General features: G+C 46.5%; 1 protein-coding gene across 4 annotated transcripts in view; it reads left to right on the top strand.

Moving 5' to 3' along the window:
- The window catches only part of ETS1 (ETS proto-oncogene 1, transcription factor), a 121,739-nt gene that overhangs the window by 26,555 nt on the left and 70,800 nt on the right, over positions 1-24,384 (top strand). The window contains exon 1 of one of the 4 annotated variants that reach the window (XM_054005419.1): positions 22,821-23,236. The exons of the other annotated variants lie outside the window; for them this stretch is intronic. Within the exon in view, the coding sequence (XP_053861394.1) occupies positions 23,155-23,236 (82 nt within the window). The 5' untranslated portion in view covers positions 22,821-23,154. Of the gene's footprint in view, positions 1-22,820; positions 23,237-24,384 lie in introns of those variants that run through there. 4 annotated transcript variants of the gene reach the window in all.

Here is a 24,384-nt window from a genome sequence, read left to right as displayed (position 1 = left end):
AGCTGCAGCACATTTTCGAAGTGACGTTTAAAAAAAAAAAAAAATGCTCTGCATTTTTCCATGTTCTTTTATCCTATTTTTAACAGCAGCCTCCTTCCCTTTCTCAGCCTCCTCTGACACTTGCCCCCCAACCCCCAAATGCCGCTGCCTCCCCTGCACTCTCTCTGCAGAGATGAATGGGCTTCTTTTCACAGGGAAAAGCACATCTGCGTGTGCCTGGGAGCCCCGACAGCAGTTCTCAGGCACCCTCGGGCAGGGCTTCCACTGGACCATCCCTTCCGCCACCCCTCCAGCAGAGGGGGTGGGGTGGAATGGGGCAGAGAGAAACATAGGGGGCATCCAAGGAAGACAGGTTGGACCAAGGGCAGGGGAGATGGGAATTGAGGATATTTGTTCGCTACTAGACTAAATGAAGGGAGTGTATTTGCATGAAATTCCCTGCACAACTGTCCCATCTCTCACTGTCTTTCTCTCCTGCCTCCTTTCTCCCCCCCCCCCCGCCCCCATACCCTCTCTTTATTCACTGCCACCCTGTCTGCAGCAGCCCAGCCCAGGGCCCTTAACGGGAGCTGGGGATGGATGGATGAATGAATGAATGAATGAATGAATGAATGGGCTCTTTCTGCCTCGGTCTCTCATCATCCTCCAGCCTGAGTCAATGCAGCCCCTCACGACAGCTACAGCCTGGGAGTCTGCTTCTGTTTATAACCTGACTGGAGTTGGTTTCATTGGACCCCTTCACCCCCATGATGCTGCATTGGCTGGGAACTTAATTGCATCACACTGCCTGCTCCAAATGGAGGCTCTGGAGTTAGTGGAGAACAAACACAGTTCTCTCCATTAAGGGGCACTTATTCTGTCCCAACAGCGAAGAGAGAGGGCGCCTCTGTTCCTTTCAGCTGAATCATAAAACCATGGACCATTTGTGGTCGCTAAATCTCCCATGGCACTGTGAACGAAGGCCGGGCTCTCAGCCCTGGTGCTGTGGCTCAAATCCTGCTAAGTAATTGCACTCCACCTCTGAATCCCCTCTGCAGCATTAGGGGGACAGGGAATCATGCTCCACTTCATGTGCTGAGTCGTTGTGCAGTGTTACGTTCCACCCCAGAGGTGGGTGAAGTAATTGATCTCCCCTACTTAGGGCCAGATCCTGCAAGGGGTGAGCTTTCTATGAGCTATGTTGAGACGCCCCCACCTACCGTTTGTATCAGTGGGAGATCTGGGCATTCTGGACCCTATATGAATCACTCCGGACCCTGAGACTATAATTTTTGCAAGTCCATGTGGAAAGCACTTTCTGAATCTCTCTGGAGGCAAGACAGTGGGGGAAACTGCCTGGCTCCACCTCCATGTATCCCCTCTATAAGATGGTGCCGATGTGCACACTGAAGGTTTATTTTCATTTAAGCAGCGGGATGATAAAAATCCAGGGTTTTGCTTTGCTATTTGTTTCTTGTCTGAGTCTGGAAAATCCTGTCTCTTGCCTGATGAGATTCAAGAGCCCTTTGTACTAGGTCACCACCAGGGATTGAGCCTGGGACATCCAGCATAAAGGCTTTAATTGTTGGAGCTGAAGGAGCAACTCCTTCATGCAGTAGCAGTAGTAGACTCATTTCCTCTGTGGCCCAGCCATTGAAGTGCATTGAACAGTGGAATTAAAGAGTTAGACCAGTGATTGAAAAAACCTGTCCTGGTCTAGATGGCCACCAGAGGAACGGGCAAGTGGGATCTCTTTCCATGTCCAGAGCTTCCAGTCTGTGAGGCATGTTGTGCACTCTAAAAGCTAGTGACAGAGATGCCCCGGGATGCTGCTGGGAGACTTGCAGAGAGAAGCACGAAGACCTTGGCAAAAAGGTGACCAGCAGCTCTAGCCACTGTCTTAAATAGCCTGTAAAGAGGCTGCAGGGAAATTAGCTGAACTGAGGGTCGTGTAGGAAAGAAGGAGTAAAGATCTTCATTGGGTCAGATAAGCAACAAGCTGGGAGATGCTGCCACAAAGCTCTTGAGGGTTACCATGGAAGACGCATTCTGTCTCGGGATGCGGTCAGTCTCCGAAGGTTCAGAGCTTGCATTTGCTTCAGATAGGCCTCATCTGAGCCATTCCTGCCTCTCTGGCCTGCAGAATGAGGCAGGGGCCTGGTGGGTCATGGGAAGGAGAGAATTATTGGCAAGGTCTTTGAATCTGAGTGCTTCACTTTGAGCTTAGGGTGAAGGAGTGGGGTGGAGGGGGTGGGCCAAGGGCTAGCCTACCCTTAAGCCCAGCTTTGAACAGGGCTTGAAGTAGACTCTGTTGTCTAGTCCTGTCATAGTGCCATCCGAACAGGGCCGGCAAGAGCTTTCCAGCAAATCTCCCTCTTTAATTTATCTTTGAATGGAAATGGTTGGCTGGATGATATGCAGGGGAGGAGTGTGTGTGTGTGTGTGTGGGGGGGGGGGCTGGAACCCTGGAAAAACAGCCTGTTTCCTTCAGCTCCTGGCAGAATGGAGTGCCCCCTCCCATCCTTCCAGATGTTCACTGTGTTTATAGCTGCTGAAGCAGGAGACTGAACTCCCTCATTAATACGTTTTTCTTGCTCGCTCTTTTACATTGAGGCCAGAAGTCTCTGCTCAGAGGCTGCAGCTGGATAAGAGCTGGGGGTGGGGAAGAGAGAGGGGAGGTGTGTGCAAACCTCCCATCCCATTCAACTTCCCCCCGCCCCCAAATCCTCCCAAAATACACATGCCCTGAAAAAGAAAAACACTAGCAGATTTTTTATTTCAGAAAGTAAACACTCCGATCATGGGGGTCTGGAGGTTATGGGAAAAGAGGAAACCATCGGCCTAATCAGGCAGGGACACACTTCCCCTGCTGAAATAAACCAGAAATCATTGCATTACAGGGCTCCTTTGTGGTTAACCCCAGTGCTGCCACCACAGCTGAGTGATGGTGAGCCGGGGAAAACTCTGAGTTTGCTCAAACATTCCCTCTCCTCTCCCCCCCCCCCCCCGATTTCTAGCCAGAACGGGATACAGCGAGCAAAGGGGGAGGAGGGGGGGCGAAAGAGGCAGGAGATTGTGTTCGATATTAACCCTTGAAATGGCGAGCCTTTTACAAAAATCCAACAGAGAAGTTATCACGTCCTACTAAATTCTACAAGGTTTATGGCCACCTTCTGGAATTTCACAGCAAATTTGATCTCTATTTTAGAATTCTATAGAGTGATTCCAAAAACCTATAGAGAGGAGATCATTCTCTGTTAGAATCAATAAGATTGCAGGGTCCTATTCAACTTCCATAGAACCCTCTTAGTTTTAAATTCTGGAAGATTTTTGCATAAGAGAAATGAGTCATTAGATTATGAATACTTAGACTGTGAATGCGTTGAGATGGGGACCGTATGTTTGTTGTGTGTTTGCACAGCGTCCAGCACAGTGGGGGCCTGGGCCGTGACCAGGTGCTACTGCTATACTAATAACAATGAGTAGGGTACGTATGACTGATTCACACACCCTTTGGACCAAATTTTCCAGTAGGTCTCGAGCGATTGCCTCTAACTCTGCAGTTGGACCTTTCCCATGTCGTTTGCGGTCCTGGAGCTAGCTCCTATCAATGGACAGGTGTTAGTGGTGCTCTGCATAAAAGGGACGGTACAGATAAATTTCTAAAAGAAACAGCATTTCAAACTCAATTAATCATTGTAAATTAATAAATAACATTAGGCAATTGTATACTACCTGCAAACTCTAGCGAGGTACTCACCTGACACCCATCACCCGAGGATCTGAGCAGCTCTCTGGCATAATCTGTTTATCCCTTCTACATCCCTGGAGCTAGGGAAGTATTAGCCTCATTTAACAGATGGGAAACTGAGTCAGAGAGTTTATAGCTGGGATTTTCTAAAAAGCCCAAGGAAGTTAGGCAGCCCACTCCACAGAGTTTGGGACCTCACTCCCTCAGCTTGCTGGACAACAAAACGGCAGATGAAACTCAGGCATCATAAATGCAAAGTGATGCATGCTGGAAAACATCATCCCAACTATATGTACCAATGGGGTCTCAATTAGCTGTTGCCACTCAGGAAAGTGAACTTGGAGTCATCATGGATAGTTCTCTGAAAACATCCACTCAATGTGCAGTGGCAGTAAAAAACAAACAAACAAACAAAAAAAACATTCTGCTAGGTTTAGGAACCGTTAGAAAAGGGACAGATAAGACAGAAATATCATCATGTCACTATATAAATTCATGGGATGCCCACACCTTGAATACTGTGTGCAGATCTGGTCACCCCGTCTCAAAAAAGATATTCAGCTTGGAAGAGGTACAAAGAGGGGCAACAAATGTGATTAGGGGAATGGAACAACTTCCATAGAGAGGAGAGATCAAAAAGACCAGGGCAGCTCAGCTTAGAAAAGAGATGACTAAGGGGGGACATGATAAAGATCTGTAACATCATGAATGGTGTGGAGAAGGTGCATAAGGAAGTAATATTTATCTCTTCATATAACACAAGCACCGGAGTTCACCCAATTAAATTAATAAGTGGCAGGTTTAAAACAAACATAAGGAAGTATTTCTTCACACAACGCACAGTCAGCCTGTGGAACTCATTGCCAGGGGATGTTGTGAGGGCCAACATATAACTGGGTTCAGAAAACAATCTGATAAATTCCTGAAGGATAGGTCTATCTTTGGCTATTAGCCAAGATAGTCAGGAACACAGTCCCATGCTGTGGGTGTCCCTAAGCCTCTGACTGCCAGATGCTGGGACTGGATGATGGGATGGATCACTTGATAATTGCCCTGTTCTGTTCATTCACTCTGAAGCACCTGGCATTGGCAACTGTTGGAAGACAGGATACTGGGCTAGGTGGAGCAGTGGGCTGACCCAGTATGTCTGCTCTTATGTTCTTATGCTTTGGAAATCCCAGCCTAAGTGTCACAGAGCACACGGAGTCTGCAGTAGAGCTGGGAACAGAGTACAGGTCTCTTCAGACTTAGCCCTGTGCTTTGCAACATGACTCTCTGTCCTCTCCATCCTTAATATTTTATGAGGACCAGTGCAGGAGCAAAACCCAATACCTTATTTTAAATCTAGGAGACATGATCTTTTCAAGGATAATCCTGGGAAACCTTCTTTTACTCAAAACAGTCTCAGAGATCATGTCTGACTATCCAGCCAGATCACTATAACAAAGTGCAACTGCTACTGATCATGGCCAGATTTACATCAATGATCCAGTGGTGAAAGGTTCCACCTATGGTCCCCTAAACCATCATCCATCCCCTTTCAATGCCACCACTATATTGCAGCACACCCCAAGAGAGCCGTGTGATGGAGAACGGCAGAGTCACCAGGCTTCCCCCTTGCTATCTCAAGAATGCCCCCGAATAAGTATGCGTTACCACAGCTTAGGGGGGATTGAGGACTTGAATGCAAACTAAATTCCATGTGGATACTAGTGTTGGGCAGATTTCGAAAGGTTTGGAGTTGGTGTCCAACTCAGATAAGCACCCGAGTTTAGATGCCTCTCTGCGTCTTATCTGAGCTATTTGAATGCCTTGAGTCTGCAAAACTGGGCTGGAAATGTCATGGGAGCAGGCGTTCTTGTGCTGTTTTGGGTTTGTATAATTATTTGTAGGGCCTAGCGATCCCAGTCCAGATTGGACCTTCATTGTGCTAGGCACTGTGCAATTATAGTAAGAGACAGCCCCAGCCCCCAAAGAGCTTGCACTGTAAGGGTGGGGAAACTGAGCAGAAGTGACTTGAACAGCAAGTCAGTGGGAGGGTGGGGGGAGTAGAACCCAGGTCTCCTGACTCCTTATGTAATGTCCTATCCACTGCCAAGCTGATTCTTCCGATTTCTGACCTTGTTTGGATCCCAGCATTGCAGAGGTATGTGAATGCCAGTAATAATGGCATGAAGGTACCCAAATGACTTTGAACTTCCATATCTTAGATGTGGATTTTGGCTCCTTTTTTGGTGGCAAAAAGACCCTGCACAGATCTTCCCAAAGTTTAGGGTAAGTTCTATGTGTGGTTTTAGTTCAGTCTCATCTTTGGATCTTGTGCTCTCCAAATTGGGTTTCTCGCCTTCTATCGATAGCCCAGATAGGAACATTGGGTTTTTACTGTGCTTTCTGCCTGCTCACTAAACCTTGCCCCTCTTCAACCCTGCCGCTTGAATAGGGCTCATAATTCAATTGGAAAGAACATTCTGCAGCTCCTTGTTGGCCAAAGTAGCTGGCAGATACATTCAGCTGAGGTCTCTGCTCTCATGGCTGTTTTCGCTCTTGCTTCTATGATCCTGTCAAGAAGGAAAGATTCTCTTATGGTGAAAACACTGGACCGAGAGACCTAGATTTGATTCTTCCCTTTGCCACTTACTTCCTGAAGGAGCTTGACTAAGTCACTTAGCCTATCTGTGCCTCAGTTTTCCTTACTGAAGATGTGTGTGTGGGATTAATACCTTGCAAGTGTGTTGGGAGGTTTAATTTAATTAACATTAGTAAAGTGCTTTCAGACCTTGTGAAGGAAGGTGCTATACAAATGCTGAGTATTCAATCATTTGCTCCCTCCCCTTTCCACAAAATGTTGGATAGACAAACCTCCCCTCCCACGAAGCAGAAAATCCCCTTTGCATGGTAGATGTCTTAAGCAATACGAAGGCACTAGAAAGTCTTGATCGGCTATCCCCGTGAAGCTATGCACAGTCTGCAGAACACGTGCCAAAGTTTACACCGAATCTCCTCTTGAATAGCAAGCCTAATTGCGGGAAAGCTGCTTTTCAGCACACAGGATGGGCCCTTCCTTGTGGGTTTTTAGTAGTATCAAAAGGCTTTGTAAAGTTGCAGCATGTTGACTGTTGAATATTTCACAATGGATTAAATACTGTTCCTCTCCTTGCAGCTGTTTTGCGGGGAGGCAGGCTGCATCTCTCCAGCAGTTGGGTGGGCTAACGAGATTGTGTGTGTGAAGGGTTTGGGCAGAGAGTTTGCATGGAAAGCGAAGGGGACGGTGTGGCAATTGCTCTTAGCCATGGGAGAGCGGCAGAATGGGTTGTGTTTATGCTGGGGTGGCTCTTATTAGACGTGGGAAAGGTTTGGGATTGCAGGTGGAGTTTGCTTTATAAGCCCTCTCTGCTGTGTTATAATTACGGCGCTAGATTCTCAGCTTAGTGTGAATTGGTGCAGCTCCATTAATGTCAATGCCATTTAGACCAGCTGAGACATTTCACTTCTTAAAAGGACAATTCCATATTTCCAGTGTTCATGGTTTAATCCTGTGCCTGTTAGCAAATGGTCATGAACAAATCAGTGGTTTTAGTCTAAAGCTTGATAGATCAACATCTGCCTTCATGGATAGGTCTACACAGGGATAAAAAACCCGTGGCTGGCCTGGGACAGTTGATTTGGGCTCTGGGCCTGAAAAATTGCTGTGTAGACATTCGGGCGCGGGCTGGAGCCTGACCTCTGGGACTCAGGGAAGTTCCTAGAGCTCAGACTCCAGATTGAGCCCAAACATCTACACAGTGATTTTTAGCCCTGCAGCCGACGCCCTGAAAGCATGAGGCCATACCACAGGGCTTTTATCACCATGTAGACATACCCCATATAAAAACCCACCCAACCATCGCTATTAGCAGAGGCTTCCTTGTAGCTCAAAAATAGATGTATATTACATTGACCCTCCCTTGGGCTTAAAATGTTTTGTGCACTTGAACCCACAAAATAGTTGTGAGGTTTGTGAAATCTGAATTTCATCCCTACCCTTCATCATGAGTCCATGTGACATTAGCTTCTTGGCTATTGGAATCATAAATGCCGGCCAAATTCGGCTCTTGGAGGCATGGGCAACTCCCACTGACTTCAGTGCAAATTGTACATGAGGACAGAAGCTATCCTTTAAAATATAAGGGCCAAATTCTGGCCCCACTTAAGTCACTTGCAAATCTCCCGTTGACTTCAAGGCCCTGCATCTGATTCTAGTGCAGCATGAAAGTATTAACGGCCCAAATGTGCTCAGTGGGAACTTTGCCATTGACTGCAACTGCAGCAGGATAAAGAACAAGAGTTCAATAAAGATCTTCATGGAACTATACATGCAGACACAACAGACAGTGAATAACCAACAATATATCATCCTAGGAAACATCTCAAGTGATGACAATGGATGGTTATTAGAGTATTTGCATGGAAAGGGAAGACTGGGCAAAATACGTCTCTCAACTAGCGATGGGCAAGCTGGTTTTGGTAAATAAGAACTATCCCAAACCTTCCCCCCCCCCCCCCCCCGAGATCATATATAACTATTTTTCACCAATCAAAAATGTTGAGATAACTCCTTCCCTTCCTTCTTATTCTTCATTGTCATGGTGGTCTCTGCAGCACCACAATTCAAACAGGATCGAAGGCATTCATGGTGGTGGGCAAGGTGTAAGGATCGAAGTAGAAGAGAATAGAAAAAAAGTGAGGATATGCCTTGAGGGAGGCTGTTCAGATGGGATTTCTGGCCAGTGCCAGAAATCTTACGAAAGGATATCACGTTGTGAGATTTCAACCCGGTTTTCCAGGCCCATGAGGTCAGGATAATTGTAGATGCTAGAGATGGAAAAGGTCAACCCATGCCAGTTGCAATGCAGTGTGATGTTATTAACGTGAATGACAACACAGGAAGTAGGGCAAAGGAGAGTCTGGCCCCAAATGTTTAATGCTTTATGCTAACTAGATGCAAAGTAAGAAGGAAAAATTTGAATATGTCAGGAGAAATTTTGGATTAGCCTCCCAGAGAATTGGTGAAAGTCTCACTACTTGGGACTTTTAACTCAGACTGGATGAGGCAAAATTTTCCTTCTTCTTCATTTGCCCTGTACCATGTGTTGTCATTTTATATTAGTAATAACACCTAGCTCTACTCCAGTGCTTTCAGCTCTGATTAGCATTTTGCAAAGGAGGTCGGTATCATTAGCCATGTTCTACAGAAGGGAAAGTGAGGCACGGGGCAGTGACTTGTCCAAGGTTATGCATCAGGTCAGTGGGTGAGCCAGCGAGTGAAAAAGACTACTAAATCTGAATGGTTACAGTTTGCACCCTCTCTGCACTGGTTTAAATGACTAAACAAGGTGCAATGCAACAGGGAATACAACCCCCAGGCTCTTATCACAGTGAGGGCCGAGGCTGCCAATATCCGTAAGGCTGCTCAAAAATTATCTGGCAAAACTGTTTTTTGATGGAAAACTTGGGGCTTCGACTCCAACAAATTTTTTCACAGAGTGTCTGCTTTCTATGGAAAATTCCAGGGTTTTGTCAATAAACTGAATGCCCAAAACCAAACATGTTTCGGCCGAAAACCAAATGTTTTGGTTTTTGATATTGCCATCAAAAGTAGGAGTTTTCCAAGGAAAATGCCAACAAAACCAAAAAAGAATGAATTTTTTCTCTATTTTTTTTGCGGAAACAAAACTCTGTCTTCCCACCAGCTCTAAAATTCCAGGAAGGGATCTGAATTGCTCCACGGTACAGGACTATCTGAATCCAGGGTTCTGAATTAGTGATTATCTAGACCAAGCCTGCACGGGGGAACTCTGCACCAGATTAAAGAGAGTGACCCACGCATGGAAAGAATTGACCTCCTATCTCAGATCAGACAGCATTTGAAAGGATCTTTCTTTCATCCATGCAATTTGTGTGTCTCCACACCAGTATTTGTGGATCACATTCATTCCATATTTTCTAGCCTGGGAAACCTACTCCAGTGGTTCTCAACCTTTCCAGATGACTGTACCCCTTTCAGGAGTCTGGTTTGTCTTGCGTACCCCCAAGTTTCACCTCCCTTATAAACTACTTGATTTAGTTGGGGATTGGTCCTGCTCTGTGCAGGGGGTTGGACTAGATGACCTCCTGAGGTCCCTTCCAACCCTGATACTCTATCATTCTATGATACTTGCTTACAAAATCAGACATAAAAATACAAAAGTGTCCCAGCACCCTACTACTGAAAAATTGCTGACTTTCGCATTTTTACCATATACTTATAAAATAAATCAATTGGAATATAAATATTGTACTTACATTTCAGTGTAGAGTATATAGAGCAGTATAAACAAGTCTGTATGGAATTTCAGTTTGTGCTGGCTTCGCTAGTGCTTTTTATGTAGCCTGTTGTAAAACTAGGCAACCATCTAAATGTACTCCCTAGAGGACACCCACCCCTGGTTGAGAACCGCTGACTTACCCTTTCATTTGGGCTAAAACGTCCAGGTGAGAATGAATTGGCACAATGCCTTGAAAATGTCATTACACTTCATTTCAAGTCAGCTCATCTCCCTCCAAATTTTGTAGCTGCTGAGAATAGAAGGTACCTTCTGAAATCCTCGTCTACCCTCTCATAGTTCATTAGCCACCAGTTTATGGTGACATCAGACAATTCCAGCTGTGCTTTCCGCTCCACACCCACCTGAAACAAGATGGTTTTATCAAGGCTTTCCCACATTTGCCAAGTGGAATTCAGCATCCCACTCCCCATCTCTGCCACTCCTCACTTCATTAGCTTTCTAGATGTTTATAAATGGAAGAGATAATATTTTTAGTTTCCAGTTTGAGTTTCCAGGGCAGCCACTTTCTAAAGCACTTAGGAAGTTTAGAGAAGAGGAGGTTATATAAACGGCTTTTCCTCCTGGGCTCTTATTAATCAAGTGGCTAGGGGAGCTGTTCCCATAGCTCTCAAGAGAAAGGACACTGGCTGGGTGAGAGGGGGCCCTGGTTAATGTGTTGCACCTTTCTGCTCTCTCCGTCTTGATCCATTTCTTGAGATGAATTAGGGAGGAACTCAAGCTGCAAAGTTCAGACCTGGATCTGTGCTTTTCAACCCACCACAATTCAGAGGTTCTTAGATCAGAGAAGCTCTGTCTACTGGTTACCATAGAGGACCGGGTATCAGAAGAAGTAGGTGCTACTCTCTAGCTCTGCTATTGGCTTTGGGCAAGTTACTTAACCACCTGCAATGAAAAATTTGGACGAGTGAAAACCTCCCAGTAATTTGACCTAAAACGTTTGCATTTGGCAGAGGGTACAGTAAGTATGATTTGAAGAGCAATGTGCATTGTGACAAGTTATTCTTTGTGCTTTTACTACAAAATCCCACATATATATGTGCAAGCACATGCAGACTCATTATTTTTTTTTCTGGCAAGCTGCAAAGCATCTCTAAACCTCCTCAGCACTTTCCCACCCATGCTCCAGCAGCAACGGCTGTCAAGAATGGGCCATGAGCAATAAGGGAGATGTGTGGGTTTTGAAAACAGGAGCTAACTTCATGTCAAGTTCCCACCAGAACAGAAACAAAGCTCTGTCTCCTCCCCCATCTCCTTCCTCTCACTTTCTCCCCAGGACAAGAGTTGGGATCTGGGATCTTACTGCTTCACTTGTGTGGAAAGAGGTTTGATGACACTAGCAGCTCCAGCTGTTTCAGGGCTGGAACTGGAGGTCCACAGGAAATCAGCTCATTAGTCTGCAGACCCTCCTCCTGGTTGTCCAGCCATACACTGTTGGTGTGAAAATAACTATTTCAATGGCCAAGGATGGAAAATAATGATTTAATTGGGGCAAGGGGGATGCACTCCACTAATGCTGACTACAGACTTGGCAGAAAGCAACCGTATTTCTCCTTGGTCTGGGGAGCATGTGTGATATGGTAGGGGGAGGTGTTGGACATCTGGAGCGATTTAGCAGTGTTGTGCTCTTTTGTTTGCTGGGCTTTAGCTCATGTGTAAACGCAAATTCCCCCAAAGAAGTGGAAGGCGATGGATGGAGAAAGTGAAACTCGCCCCTTATTCTGAGCAGGAACACATTGCGTTTGGCCGCTCTGCTTCTGCGTGACCCGTTCTAGTGATTCTGAATTGAAGTTGAGTCAAGACAGCGTGCTGGACTTGCTGAGCCGATGGGCTCGACTGTTCTGGCAGCTCCTGTGTTCCTACTGTGCGGAAAAAGATCATCTGAACTTTCCTGACAGGCCAAAAATGTTTCAAGATGGATTTGGGGTGAAGGTCAGGTCAGTTCTTATTTTATCCAGACCAGGTTGGCCTCTATTTGAGAGACATATTTTGCCCTCTTGCCCTTGATGCCAAAACACCAATGAGTCTTTATCTATATTATATTGTACTCAGGTTATGGATCCAATCCTTTTGCGGTCACAGTCAATGGCAAACTCATGTGAGAAGGATCAGGTTTCTATCTACTCATGCTACTATAATTTTGGGGCTACTCTATTCTTAGGAAGAACATAGAATGTTTGCAAGGTATACATAGATATTAAACACATCCTCTTTTTGGGGAAGTATATCCAACATTTATAGGAGGGGGATTTATGCAATATAAACCTATGTAGACGAATGCATATAGTTTGGGGAATCAGGAAGTCCTGAGTTCTAATCCCAGTTCTGCCACAGATTTACCTTGGCCAAGTCATTTAACCTCTCTGTTCAGTTTGCTTGCCCATCAAAAAGGGATAGGAATATTAACCCACCCAAGAAGGGCTTGTGAAGATTAATCAATAAATGTTCCGTGCGTTGAAAGATTTTGGTTAGGTTCTTCAGTCTAGAGAACAAAGTGGCTGGAAACTAAAGCTAGTTAAATTCAGATTTGAAATAAGGCGCAGGGTTGTTTTTTTTTTTTTTTTTTAAGTGATGGTAATTAACCATTGGATAAATTTACCAAGGGATGTGATGGAGAATCTACCACATGGCATCTTTATGTCACGACTGGGTATCTTCTGAAAGATACACTCTAGGCTTGACCAGCAACTGGATGTAGGAATTGCTGGGTGAAATTCCCTGGCCTGTGCTATGCAGGAGGTCAGACTAGATAATTACAATGATCTATGACTGTATGAATACAAAGGGTCTGATTTGCAGAAGCACTGAGTGTCTCCAACTCCAGTTGGAGCCACTGAGCTGCAGGCATGCATGTTATTATTCTTACTAGCTAGCCATGATGGGGGCTGGGGGTGGGCAGACAGATAGGGACGTGAAATGATCTTGTACTCCTAAAACCATCCTGTGAGCTCCATGCTACCGATTTAAACATTTCAAAAACTGAAGTAACTGGTGGTGATGGTGATAACAGATAAATAAGGGTGAGGATCTTTCCACTGAGGTTGGAGAGCCCTGCAGACCAGCTGTCTCCTTCCCATTTGTACCGGCCAGGCTTCTGGGCTGAGAGAAGCTAATCAGGAGACCCTCATGGGGAGAGAGGCGTGTTATTTAATTAGCCTTACAATGGACTGACTTGGAGACACGTGGTGACTCTAAGAGAGGGAGATAGATGTCCTTTTAGCTGGGCTAATTGTTAGGAAATAGCGGGGTCTTTGTTCAGGCCTAGCATGCGGCCTGTGATCTCTCAGAGCCCAGGGGCTGCCCCGCTTATAATTTTAGACAGATCTATTCAGGCTTGCTCTGTAGCGCAAGGCAGAACAAGAGCGGCATTGTTGTGCGGCCAGGATTGCCGTCCAAAACACCCACCCTGAAAAATGCAAACACGTGTAGAGCGGAGTATTTTCTCGGCCATTTATTCTCTATAAGGCAGGGCTGCCAAGCGGAGACAATTGGGAGGGGTGAGATTTCCAATGTGGAGAGCACTGAGCAAGACTTTTTTTTGTTAAATGCACACAGACAAAATCCTTTACTGCGAGAGTGAGGAACTCATTAGAAACAGCTCCTGAATAAGCATCTCCTTTCTGAAGGAGCAGATCTGGCAGAGGATAGATTAGGACTTAACTGGGATTGGGCTGACTCAAAACGCCAGCCGCAAACTAGCCAAGGGCCTGATCCTGCAGCTCCGTAGATAGGCAGCTGGTGTGCCGGAAACACAGTTTGTTACACTAATCGTAATCCTTAGCTTGAGCTTCCTCCATCTGTGTGTTGCGTCCACCTGTTGTGTCTCATCAGATGTTTGATTGACATCTCTCTGTGGCAGGGACTGTCTTTCTATACTATGTGTGTACAGCCCCTGGCACTGTGGGGCCCTGTTTCCTGATTGGGGCCTCCTGTTGCTACTCCGATAGGAAAGATGACTAACCATAATTCTCCCTCTAGTGAGTCTTTCCATTAAAGCCAGTGTAAAGGTTCTCTCTCAATCTAAGTAATTACACAGCCCCCACAACTTCAGGAGCTCAGCGCTTCCCAGGTACTTATGGATTGATTTTTACAACACCCCTGCAAAGCAGGAAAGTATTATTATTATAGTAAAGATTGGGAACTGGGACACACAGAATGATCTGCACAAGGTCACAGAGGATGTATCTGACATCACTAGGAATTGATCTTGCAACAGCTGAGTGGGGCTGGGCTGTTTTCCCATCCTCTGAGAATATTCAGGGTTTTGAAAAATGTTTTGGTCTGGAATCGGGATGAAAAGTCAAACTCTCAACATTTTCAGGGACCAGCAAACTGGAAAAAAAATGTCAGTTCAGGTCAATTGAAATGTTTTATTCCAATTTGCCACCTTTTTTCTTTGTAACTTTTCTTAGTGTTAATTACGTTAAATTTCAAAATGAAAAGTTGTTTTGAAATGCCCCTCGCCCCTCCCATCTCCTTCCACCGAAACGTTTTGTTTCAAAAATGTGGACACTTTTTTCAACTTTTTTTTTCAAATTGGGAAATTCATTGAAACTGACCCATTCCCGTGACCCAAAAAAGAGCTCTGTGGACCCCAAAACTTGTCTCTCTCATCAACCAAAGTTGTCCATGATAAGATATTCCCTCACCAGCCTTGTCTGTCCCATTCCCTTGAACTGTTTTGGTTTCAGTGAATCAGCATTTTTCAATGAAAATACACATTGTCAGAAAATTCCTCAGTAGCTCTTCTCCTGAGCCCCTGACTGGTGCCTTCCCCACATGGCCATCCTTAGGGTGTTGAGGGATGTGTTCACTTCCTGAACCACTCATGTTCATTTTGCTCATACGGCTGAAGCATTCAACACGCACAATTATATCTGTTTGACGGCTGCAGTTTCTTAGGCTGAGTATTGTATTAGGCTGAGCTTTGGGCTTGGACTGTCTGACTGCCAGTGCCCTCATGGAAACAAATTGCGGTTCTCCTGTGATCCCTCTTGGAGTGAAGTTGTTAAATAACCATGACGAAGCAGAGAAATATGCATTCCAAATAGCTGTTTGCTGTGTGCAAAATGTCCCCCTGGTTTGTCAGAGTAGTAGTAGCATGTGATTCCATTGCACATTTGGGAACAAAAATCCCAATTTCTCTGTGGGAGAGGATAACAGAGCAGATTAAATCTACAATCTGGGGTGAAGGGAGAGGCTGGGCAATGTATAGAGATGAACTCAGAATAAGAATCAGAATTTCCCCGAAGTCCAAGTGGGGTCAGACCTGGCATTCCGGTCTAGACTCGTTTCTAGCAATACAGCGTGAGTGTGTTCTCTATTCGTTCACTGCCAGAGTGAATGCCAAAATCAAAGTCACAAGCATAAATAAGTTCTCTGGGTCTCAGCCTGGCTCCATTTGTTCATATTACAAAGCTACTGAGCTTGTTGACGTACTTCACAAACATTTGATGCTCTTGGCTCCAAAGAAGCCCAGGGCTGGACTAGCAGGGATGCTGCATATTGGCCCTGAGTGTGTGGGTGACCCTGAGAATGGAATAATGGCAAGTCAGGCTGGAGGTGCGTTGGCATGTGGTGAGGAAGGCAAGGTGCTTGTTGTGTTTGGAGTAATTGTGAGGAGTCTAGAGCTAAGTAACGAAAAAGCCGGGATACTTTTATTAGGAGTTCAATGCAACTGCCTGAGCAGGTGAGTTGGAACAGTCTGTGAGCAGCTAGTACTTCAGGGTGGGTTACAAAGATTTCCACCCACACAGCTCTCCAAGCAGGGTAATGAATGAGTGCCAATGTGCCCCACTAATGAACTTCAACAGGAAGAGTTACCTTGCCAGGACACCGACTGGCTACTCATGGTGAAACCAAAGCCAAGAGTCTCCTTCCAATTATTCCGTTTCAGTACGCTCCAAAGGATCAAAGTTGTTACCCACCGATGGCTGTGTGGAGATCTGTGTGAACTGAAGTGGTGGCCAGTGTATAGCTGTGGGGGTTTCACAGCCAACACCAGGATGGTACCTTTGTGAGCCATCTCAGCTAAGAAGCTAATGAGTGGATGAGTAATGGAGACTGTCAGAGACAGTTCCCCCATATGGGTGACTGTGCAACAAAATTCAATGTTCATAAATGCAAAGTAATACACATTGGAAAACATAATCCCAACTATACATATAAAATGATGGGGTCTAAATTAGCTGTTACCACTCAAGAAAGAGACTTTGGAGTCATTGTGGATAATTCTCTGAACATATCTACTCAATGTACAGTGGCAGTCAAAAAAAGCGAACAGAATGTTGGGAATCATTAAGAAAGGGATAGATAATAAGACAGAAAATATCATATTGCCTCTATATAAATCCATGGTACGCCCACATCTTTAATATTGCGTGCAGACGTGGTTGCCGCATCTCAAAAAAGATATATTAGAATTCAGAAAAGGGCAACAAAAATGATTAGGGGTATGGAATGGCTGCCATACGAGGAGAGATGAATAAGATTGGGAAAGAGCTTGGAAAAGAGACAACTAAGGGGGGATATGATAGAGGTCTATAAAATCATGACTGGTGTGGAGAAAGTAAATAAGTAAGTGTTATTTACTCCTTCTCATAACACAAGAACTAGGGGGCACCAAATGAAATTAATAGGCAGCGGGTTTTTAAAAAAAAACAGAAGGAAGTATTTCTTCACACAACACACAGTCAACCTGTGAAACTCCTTGCCAGAGGATGTTGTGAAGGCCAAGACTATCACAGGGTTTAAAAAAGAACTAGATAAGTTCATGGAGGATAGATCCATCAATGGCTATTTGCCAGGATGAGCAGGGATGGTGTCCCTAGTCTCTGTTTGCCAGAAGCTGGGAATGGGCAGCAGGGGAAGGATCATTTGATGATTACCTGTGCTGTTCATTCCCTCTGGAGCACCTGTCATTGGCCACTGTCGGAAGACAGGACACTGGGTTAGATGGACCTTTGCTCTGACCCAGTATGACCGTTCTTATGTTCTTAGATCTGCACTGAGGGACAATTAGGGAAAGCTTGGGTGATAATTGTCATCCAGATCTTGGTTCACTGTGGATCTCCGGAGCTCAAGTGTATGAGTCTTTCTAGGTTCTTATGGTAAGATGCAAGTTGCCTACATCCTCTGTGAATCACGGACCCGTAACACACAGCAATAGTGGGTCCTGGGAGTCGCGGGCCAGAGCAGTTTGAATGCTGGAGAAGCCCCCATTTATGTGCCATGTTAGCTGAAATTAGGGACCAAACTAGGGACTTCAAAACGTAAGTCTCTGCAGCTCAAGCTGTGGGCCCCGTAACAGACTGCAGTTCCCTGCGGACCAGGAGGGACACACAGCATATGTTGACTAATGGGTTAGACTTACCATGCTGCTTCCTGTCTGTAAAGAAAAGACTTGGGTCACCAGGCTGCCAATCCAGCCCCATTTACCAGCATAAACCAACCGTCTCTAATGCTTCCCAGCTATTCTGGTGCGTGAAAGAATTTCACATATCGTTTTAAATTCCGGGAAAGGTATCTCCCTGAGGAACGCACATGGCAGCCGCTTACTTTTTCCTCTCGTTGCCTTTCACCAGCTCCACACCCAGCAACCTCCTCCCTTGCTTTTTTCCTTTCTTGGGGAGGCGACCGCTGTGCTTTCCCTCAGTGACCCTCTTGCAATAAATCCTTTCATGTCTCTGTTTCCCCTTGGAATCACATGCCATTTGTTCCCTTTGCTCCTGATTTTTGTCTGATGCCCTCTGGATATTGTTTACTTGACAGGTCATCAAACCGAGGCCCTGGCCACTTGCAGCCATTAAGAAAATCTCATTGCAATTTTGGGCTGGGCTTCAATTTGGCTAATTACATTCTGCTATAAATAGCCCCCTGCGGTTTTAATTGGCTAAGGTAGTCTTAATTTCCTGTCCTTAACTGCTGCATGGTGGTGTTGTGCGCTGTTAAAACAGCTGTTGTGTTTCACCCTAGACCTGACTGCATCTCAGGGGTTGAGGGGAGGGAGTGGAAGTGATTCCTTTATGCAGTCAGTAGGACATCATTTTGAGAATGTGTTCTCTCCTTGGCAATAAGAGAAGGAAAATTTGGAGGAGGGGAGAAGAGGGGGGCATTACAGCTGCATAAAACCTGGAAGTTCGCAGAATAGCTACTTTCATACTGCAGTTTGGCTCTGCCAAATTGAAAGGGCCAGAACCAGAAAGACATGCTGGGAAGAGCAGTATTGCTAACCCCAAGTCACGAATGAGGCCCCAATCTGTGACACCTTTCACCAACACTAAATTCCTTTATTGTTATTATGTAAAAAAAACAAAACAAAGGCCTCACTGGGAACAAGGGGACTTTGTCTGCCCTTTCTTTGTTCCAAAGGACTGAGAAACAACCGGGTCCCATTGTAGAAGGAGGGCAAATGGTTATCTCTGAACAACAGCAGAATCTTTTTAACATATCAGTGAGGAGAGGGCCCATTCTCAACATCTCAGCTGCGAGATCATGTCCTCCACTGTAGGAGAGAAGCTTAATGGTGATGAACATTCAGTAACGAGAGAGCATGGAAAGAAAGGGGAATCTTGAATGTTCAAGAGGAAAGATTGCAAACAGGAATTGGTCTGGCAAGGGCTGAGGCTAACTTGAATGCAAATGGTCACATCCCAGCTGAAGAAACTACTCAGTGGACTTTTTCCATGCCTTCCCAAACACACACACAGCCCTTGAGTGTCTCAGCTGGAGTTCAAAGCCGAGGCTTTCATGTCTCAAGCTCTGAAATGAGCCCACATTAAGGCAGCAATGAGGCTGTTGCTGGTCTGAAAGAGAGAGGCTGCTCTACTAGGAATTTTCTAGCTGCAGCCTCCCAGATGTTCCCTTCTCTCCTGATCTTGTGGGTTCTCCTACCAATACTGTCTCCAGCTCTGGTTTTCCAGAATTTGTGGTTGGATTTTAGTGCCTCCTTTTCATCCCTGGAGCAGTGAAGGGGAACAGAAGTTTGGGGGAGCAAGAAGCTACTACGACCATGCTGTGACCTCATCTTGTTCATTTGGCTGGGCCAGAATGTAGTGGGGAGTCCAAGAATCTGTGCACATGCCTAAATATACTTCCTAAGAAAAACCTCTTCATTGCATGTGACCAGAAGAGAAGATGCTCGCTTCAGGTGCTCGGGATCCCAGCCAGTCCATGGAATTTTATCACCTGAAGTAAGATTATTGCCCCGTGGGACTAGGGCTAGACTACAGGAGATGAGGGCTTTGGCCCCTCTGGCAGAGTTTAATTCTCCTGCCTGTCATTATAGCACTCTGCATATCCCACTGGCTGACCCTTCCACGCTCCCTCCTAGGTACATTCTCATGGGTGATGTTGACAGCCCATCCCCATCAGCCATCCACTGGGGCAAGACTCTGAGCATGTCTCGTCTTGTAGCATGTGTCATCTTCTGTTTCATTCTGAGGATTGTGGTTTGCTGCAGGGGGCCGGGGCTCAATGTGAACAGCCTGGATTATCGAACGCCGCTGAATGGTTGGGTCATTTTAATACTGTGGGGACCACAGGTGCACTTTGATGGCTTCATCATTACAGCCAAAAGTCTGCAGCCAGCTATGTAATCGGTCTCCCCCTCCCCCAACGCACCATTCCCCATAGCAAATTACAGCATGCATGTATATATGCTCACACATACATAGTCCTTGAGGTTACAGCATTCCTGGGAAACATAGGAAGGGAAAGATTATCGGCCTGTGTAAATTGCATCATGTTTCCCTTCCCAGGCCTGCACTGGAACAAGTCCGACAGAAGGGCAGCTGTTTCTTTTGCATCAGCTTTTGATTTTGAACTGGAAAGGTTCTGCTCTACCCTCCTTTCTTTGTTACTCGTCTCCACTTTGTCTCTCTCCCTGTTTCCCAGTTATACCAGCAGAAGAGCAAAACTAAAATAAAAATCTACAAAGAGAGCAAAAGGGAAATACAAGCCCTCAGCCCAGCATCTCATTAACAGAGGAACAGGGTGAAATGAGAACCGTGTGGTGCTATCGATCACGCTTTTTCAGGTTCAGAGTTCCAGTTTTATTGCTGCATTAGATACCGAAGAAGAATGATTATCACTTGTGCACAGCTTTTCATATGCAGGTCTCAAAGCACTTTTCAAAAGTGGGTAGGAATTAGCATTCTTGTGGGGAAACTGAGGCATGGAGTGGTTCAGGGACTGACTTTTTTGAGCTCAAGCAGTGAATCAGAGGCTGAGCTGGGAATAAAATCCAGCAGCCTGGTTCTCATTTGTGCTAGTGTTCCATTGCTAGAGTGGGGTAAAGGGGATTTAGGTGCCTAAAGACAGGCACTTAGTAAGAATATGAAAAGCACTGAAGTGGATTTCGCCCCTGATGCTAGATCTGCAAATGGACTTGGGCGTGGCAATGCTGGTGCGGTAGGTGTGCTACAGTACCAGGCCCCTCAATATGCTTAGTGTGAGAATCCTGCCAAGGCTTTGGTGTGAAATAAGGTGCCAAACAGCTCCATGGCATCCGAATGCAGGCAGTTTTGCCCATGCTCACAGGCGGAAGCTTAGGTGCCTACAGGATTTTACCAGCAGAAACTTAAGAGCAATGGGAATTTAGGCACCTATGGGGTTGGGCAGCAGCTGAGTGGGGGTTTTGAGTGGTGCCTAAATCTTTTTGTGGTTTTAGCCTTTAAGTTTAATTGACTGTCAATCTGCTTCTTTAGGCACCTAAACACATGGAAAATTTGGCCATTAGTGAGAATCAAGCCCCATGGCTCCTGACTCCCAACTCTGTATCCTTGTTATTCAACTCCACTGCCTCTTAAGCCACATGGCTCTTGCCTCTAGAAATGTGCTCTAGGTCAATGGTAAAACTACCACTAGGGACAGCTACTAATAGCCCTGAGCTACCAAGTTTATATCTGCACTAGACATAGGTAAGTTTTGGAGATGAGTCGAGTCTAGTCAGATTCTTATACCTGTTAGGAATCGGGATTTTGGTTCATCCCTTCTTAGGTAATAGAGCTAGCCATGCAATTTGGATCCAAACTGCCTCCCGTTTCTGTGATGTTCAGATCTGGAATGGAAAATTCAGCCCAGCTCTGAGTAAAAGGATCCAGTCTCTTTCAGCGTATAACGGAGACTGTTAGCTTTTGAGAGTGAGAACCACAACGGCAGGTTGCTAAGGACATTTGTTTTGGTCTTCTTTGCACTTATACCGGTAAATTGACGTGACTCATAAGTTGTTTCTTGCTCTGCCGTTTGTGGTCTGAAGTTTTTGCTACCTATAAAACATATTTTATGTGAAAACCGAGATTCTTCTCTTCAGTTAAGTTCATGACACACTGGCATGATATTGATCTCAGATCTTTATAGCACCTTTCCAGCCCCTTTACAAACCAGCTGGGCAAACTAGAGCTGTACTGAATAACTTCCAACCATCCCAGGCATGCATGCCCCCACATGCGTGTGCACTCTCTCTCTCCCTTTCTCTCCCCTCCCCATGCACACACACAAACTCCAGAATACACATACATTTCCGCCCTCCCCCGCACAATCCCATCAGCATGCATGCACTTCCCTGAGCATACATGCCACACACACAGCCAATGAATGCAGCCACTTCTGGTGTGGAGTGCATCAGGCTGTGTAACCGTGCACTGCAACTCTGACAGTTTAGGTGAGGGAGTGAACGGTATCATCTTCTTCTGAAACTGCAGAAGGAATGCAGTTGTCTTGGATTTGACAAGAAGTCATCTTGGATCATCAAAAGTGTCTCCATGGAGTAGCTTGCCATGACGAGTGGTGTTTTCTCATTGAGTCCTAGTCAAAGATTCCTAGTGCTGTTTTTTATATAAACAAACATCTTTTTGTTCAGTTTTTAGCTGTGAACAGACGCTCTGGGTGACAGAAGGGTGTATGAAGGCATGTAGCCATGCAGTTATCTCCATTTGGGCCTGAGCCATAGCCCACTGAAATCAATGGAGAGTGTGTCCATTGACTTCAATGGGCTTTGGCTCAAACAGCTATGTGTATATCTGAGACCAAACTGTGGTATCATCCCCATAGTCTTCTCTGCTTATTTTTATCCATCTCTCCTTGAAAAGACCTATAGGATTTCATAGAGAATGCTAGGGATAGGATGGCTTAATTGCTCTATAGAATGGAGCTGCTTCTCTATTCAATTCTCCCTAGGTTTTCAGAGTAAGTTCTGTAGCATCGTAGTGGGGAGCAGCCTGATTCAATTCTATAGGACTTTTTCCGGGGACGTTCCTCTCCAACCCCACCCTAGAGAAGGGGCTGGAACTTTCTCTCCAGCCAGCTGCTAGATGGGACTCGTTTCCCCTCCCAGTACTATATGGATAGGGCATGGGACCTTCTCCCCATGCACCCTAATGGGAGAGGCATGGGACTTTCCCTCTCTTCAGACCCTATCTATGGGGCATGGGACTTTACCGGAACATGGGGCCTTCCCCCTAGCCGGACCCTCTAGTTGGGCAGGGAACTTCCCCTCCCCGCATCGGCTGGGTGGGGCAAGGCCCCTCTCCATTGTGGAGGGGCTGGTGCGCCCTGCCCTCTCCAAGGCGCCCGGAACCCTGCGCGCCTCTCTGGGCTTTTGAGGCCGGCTGGGCGGAGGAAGCCGGGTCCCTCCCCCGGCCGCTGTCACTGAAGCTGAGCCCGGCCCATCTCCCTCCCTTTCCCTGCAGCCTGGAGCTCCTCACCCCAACCGCTGCTCGCTGGGCTGGGGGGGGGGGGGGGCGCGACTCAGCTGCGGCGGCAGTGAGAAGATCCGCCCCAGAAGAATAAGAGCGAGGGAGTGCGGAAGGCAGCGAAAAGAGAAAGAGATACCGACCCCGTCGGGCCGAGGAGGAGAAGGGCCAGGCTGAGCGTGGGACCGGGGAAGGAGGGAGGGGAGGAGAGACGCTCCCCCTTCTTCTCCAACTTTGCGCCAGGCAGGCAGGGGCGCACAGCACCCTTCCCAGTAGGGGGCCCCGGGAATCCAGGCACCAACCTCTCCTCCCCCCACCCCCTGGACACTGACTATTTTAACATAAACCCGAGGGAAGCAGGGAGCGAACCATGAAGGCGGCGGTGGACCTGAAACCCACCCTGACCATCATCAAAACCGAGAAGGTGGATGTGGATTTCTTCCCTTCCCCGGGTAAGCTCGCCGGCGGCTGCCTCCCACCCCCACCGGAGCTAGGAGCGGGGGTGTCTGTGGAGAGGGAGGGGGGTAAGTTTCACGGCTGGGTCCTTGCTCTTGGGGGCTCTGCGTGGGGGTAGATTAGTACATTTCACTGGTTCTGGTCTGTGCGCTCTGATCCTGGCTCGGGTTATTAAATTTCACTGTTGGAACCTTAGGTCTGGGGTCTTGGCTTTTGGGGGGACACGGGGTTAATTTTACGACTGGATCCTTTGGGCACTGATTTGGGATCTTTGGTGCTTGGGATTCATTTCCCTGCTGGATCTATGCTGGGAGATGTATCGCCTACATTGTGGGATCCCTGGTCCTGTGAAGGCGATCACAGAGGGAGAAGTGTATGGTGTAGCTGCTGTCGGTCTCTAGCTGAAGTTCATTAGGAGGGTTGGTTGCGGGTCTGTTCCATTGCGGCCCCTTAGGTTCTGCTTGACCAGGTTCTAAGATTCTTGTCCCCTGGGATTCATGAGAATCTTTCCCTCGGTGCAGTTTATTTTTGCAGCTGTTCTTTTAGGAGGTGGGAGATGGGGGTAAAATATTTGCCTTGCGAGTTTTGCAAAATGTGTGGGCTGAAATTGTAACCACCCTCCACTCTCCCCCCCCCAAACTTTTATTGTAACGGGATCTGCTGCGGGCGACCTCTTCCCTTTCTCCTCCCTCCCTCATAACTCCCTGTATACAAGCCTGAGGAATCGAGACACGCATTTAGGGAAGATGGGGATAAAGCAAAATGTTCTGATCTTGGATCAGTTGGAAGACTGTTTTATTGCCTACACGAATGCTTCTCTCACGTGGTTCTCCCTGCTCTAGCTGGTTTGTTAGACTTAGCGAGGGACATCTGACTAGGGAGAGATTTGGAGAAGGGGAAGCTTTGATCCCTTTTACACAGAGAACCCACCTCTCTCCCTCATTCAAATATCAGAGTGATTGTATTACTGAGGCAGCTCTTAGTGGCTCACGCAAGATCCTGGAAATATCTTGTGCTCACCAAATCCGAAGCCTAGCCTGTGGGCCCCATCCGCAAACACGTTAAACATTTAAACCAGAGAGCATTGCTGCTGCTGTTCCTTCTCTCTCTTTCCCTGGAGAATTTGTGTGCTGGGAGGGGGTGC

This window comes from Malaclemys terrapin, chromosome 15 (genome assembly GCF_027887155.1).
Source record: "Malaclemys terrapin pileata isolate rMalTer1 chromosome 15, rMalTer1.hap1, whole genome shotgun sequence".
NCBI classification, from domain to species: domain Eukaryota; kingdom Metazoa; phylum Chordata; order Testudines; family Emydidae; genus Malaclemys; species Malaclemys terrapin.
This window is presented reverse-complemented; position numbering and strand designations above follow the sequence as displayed.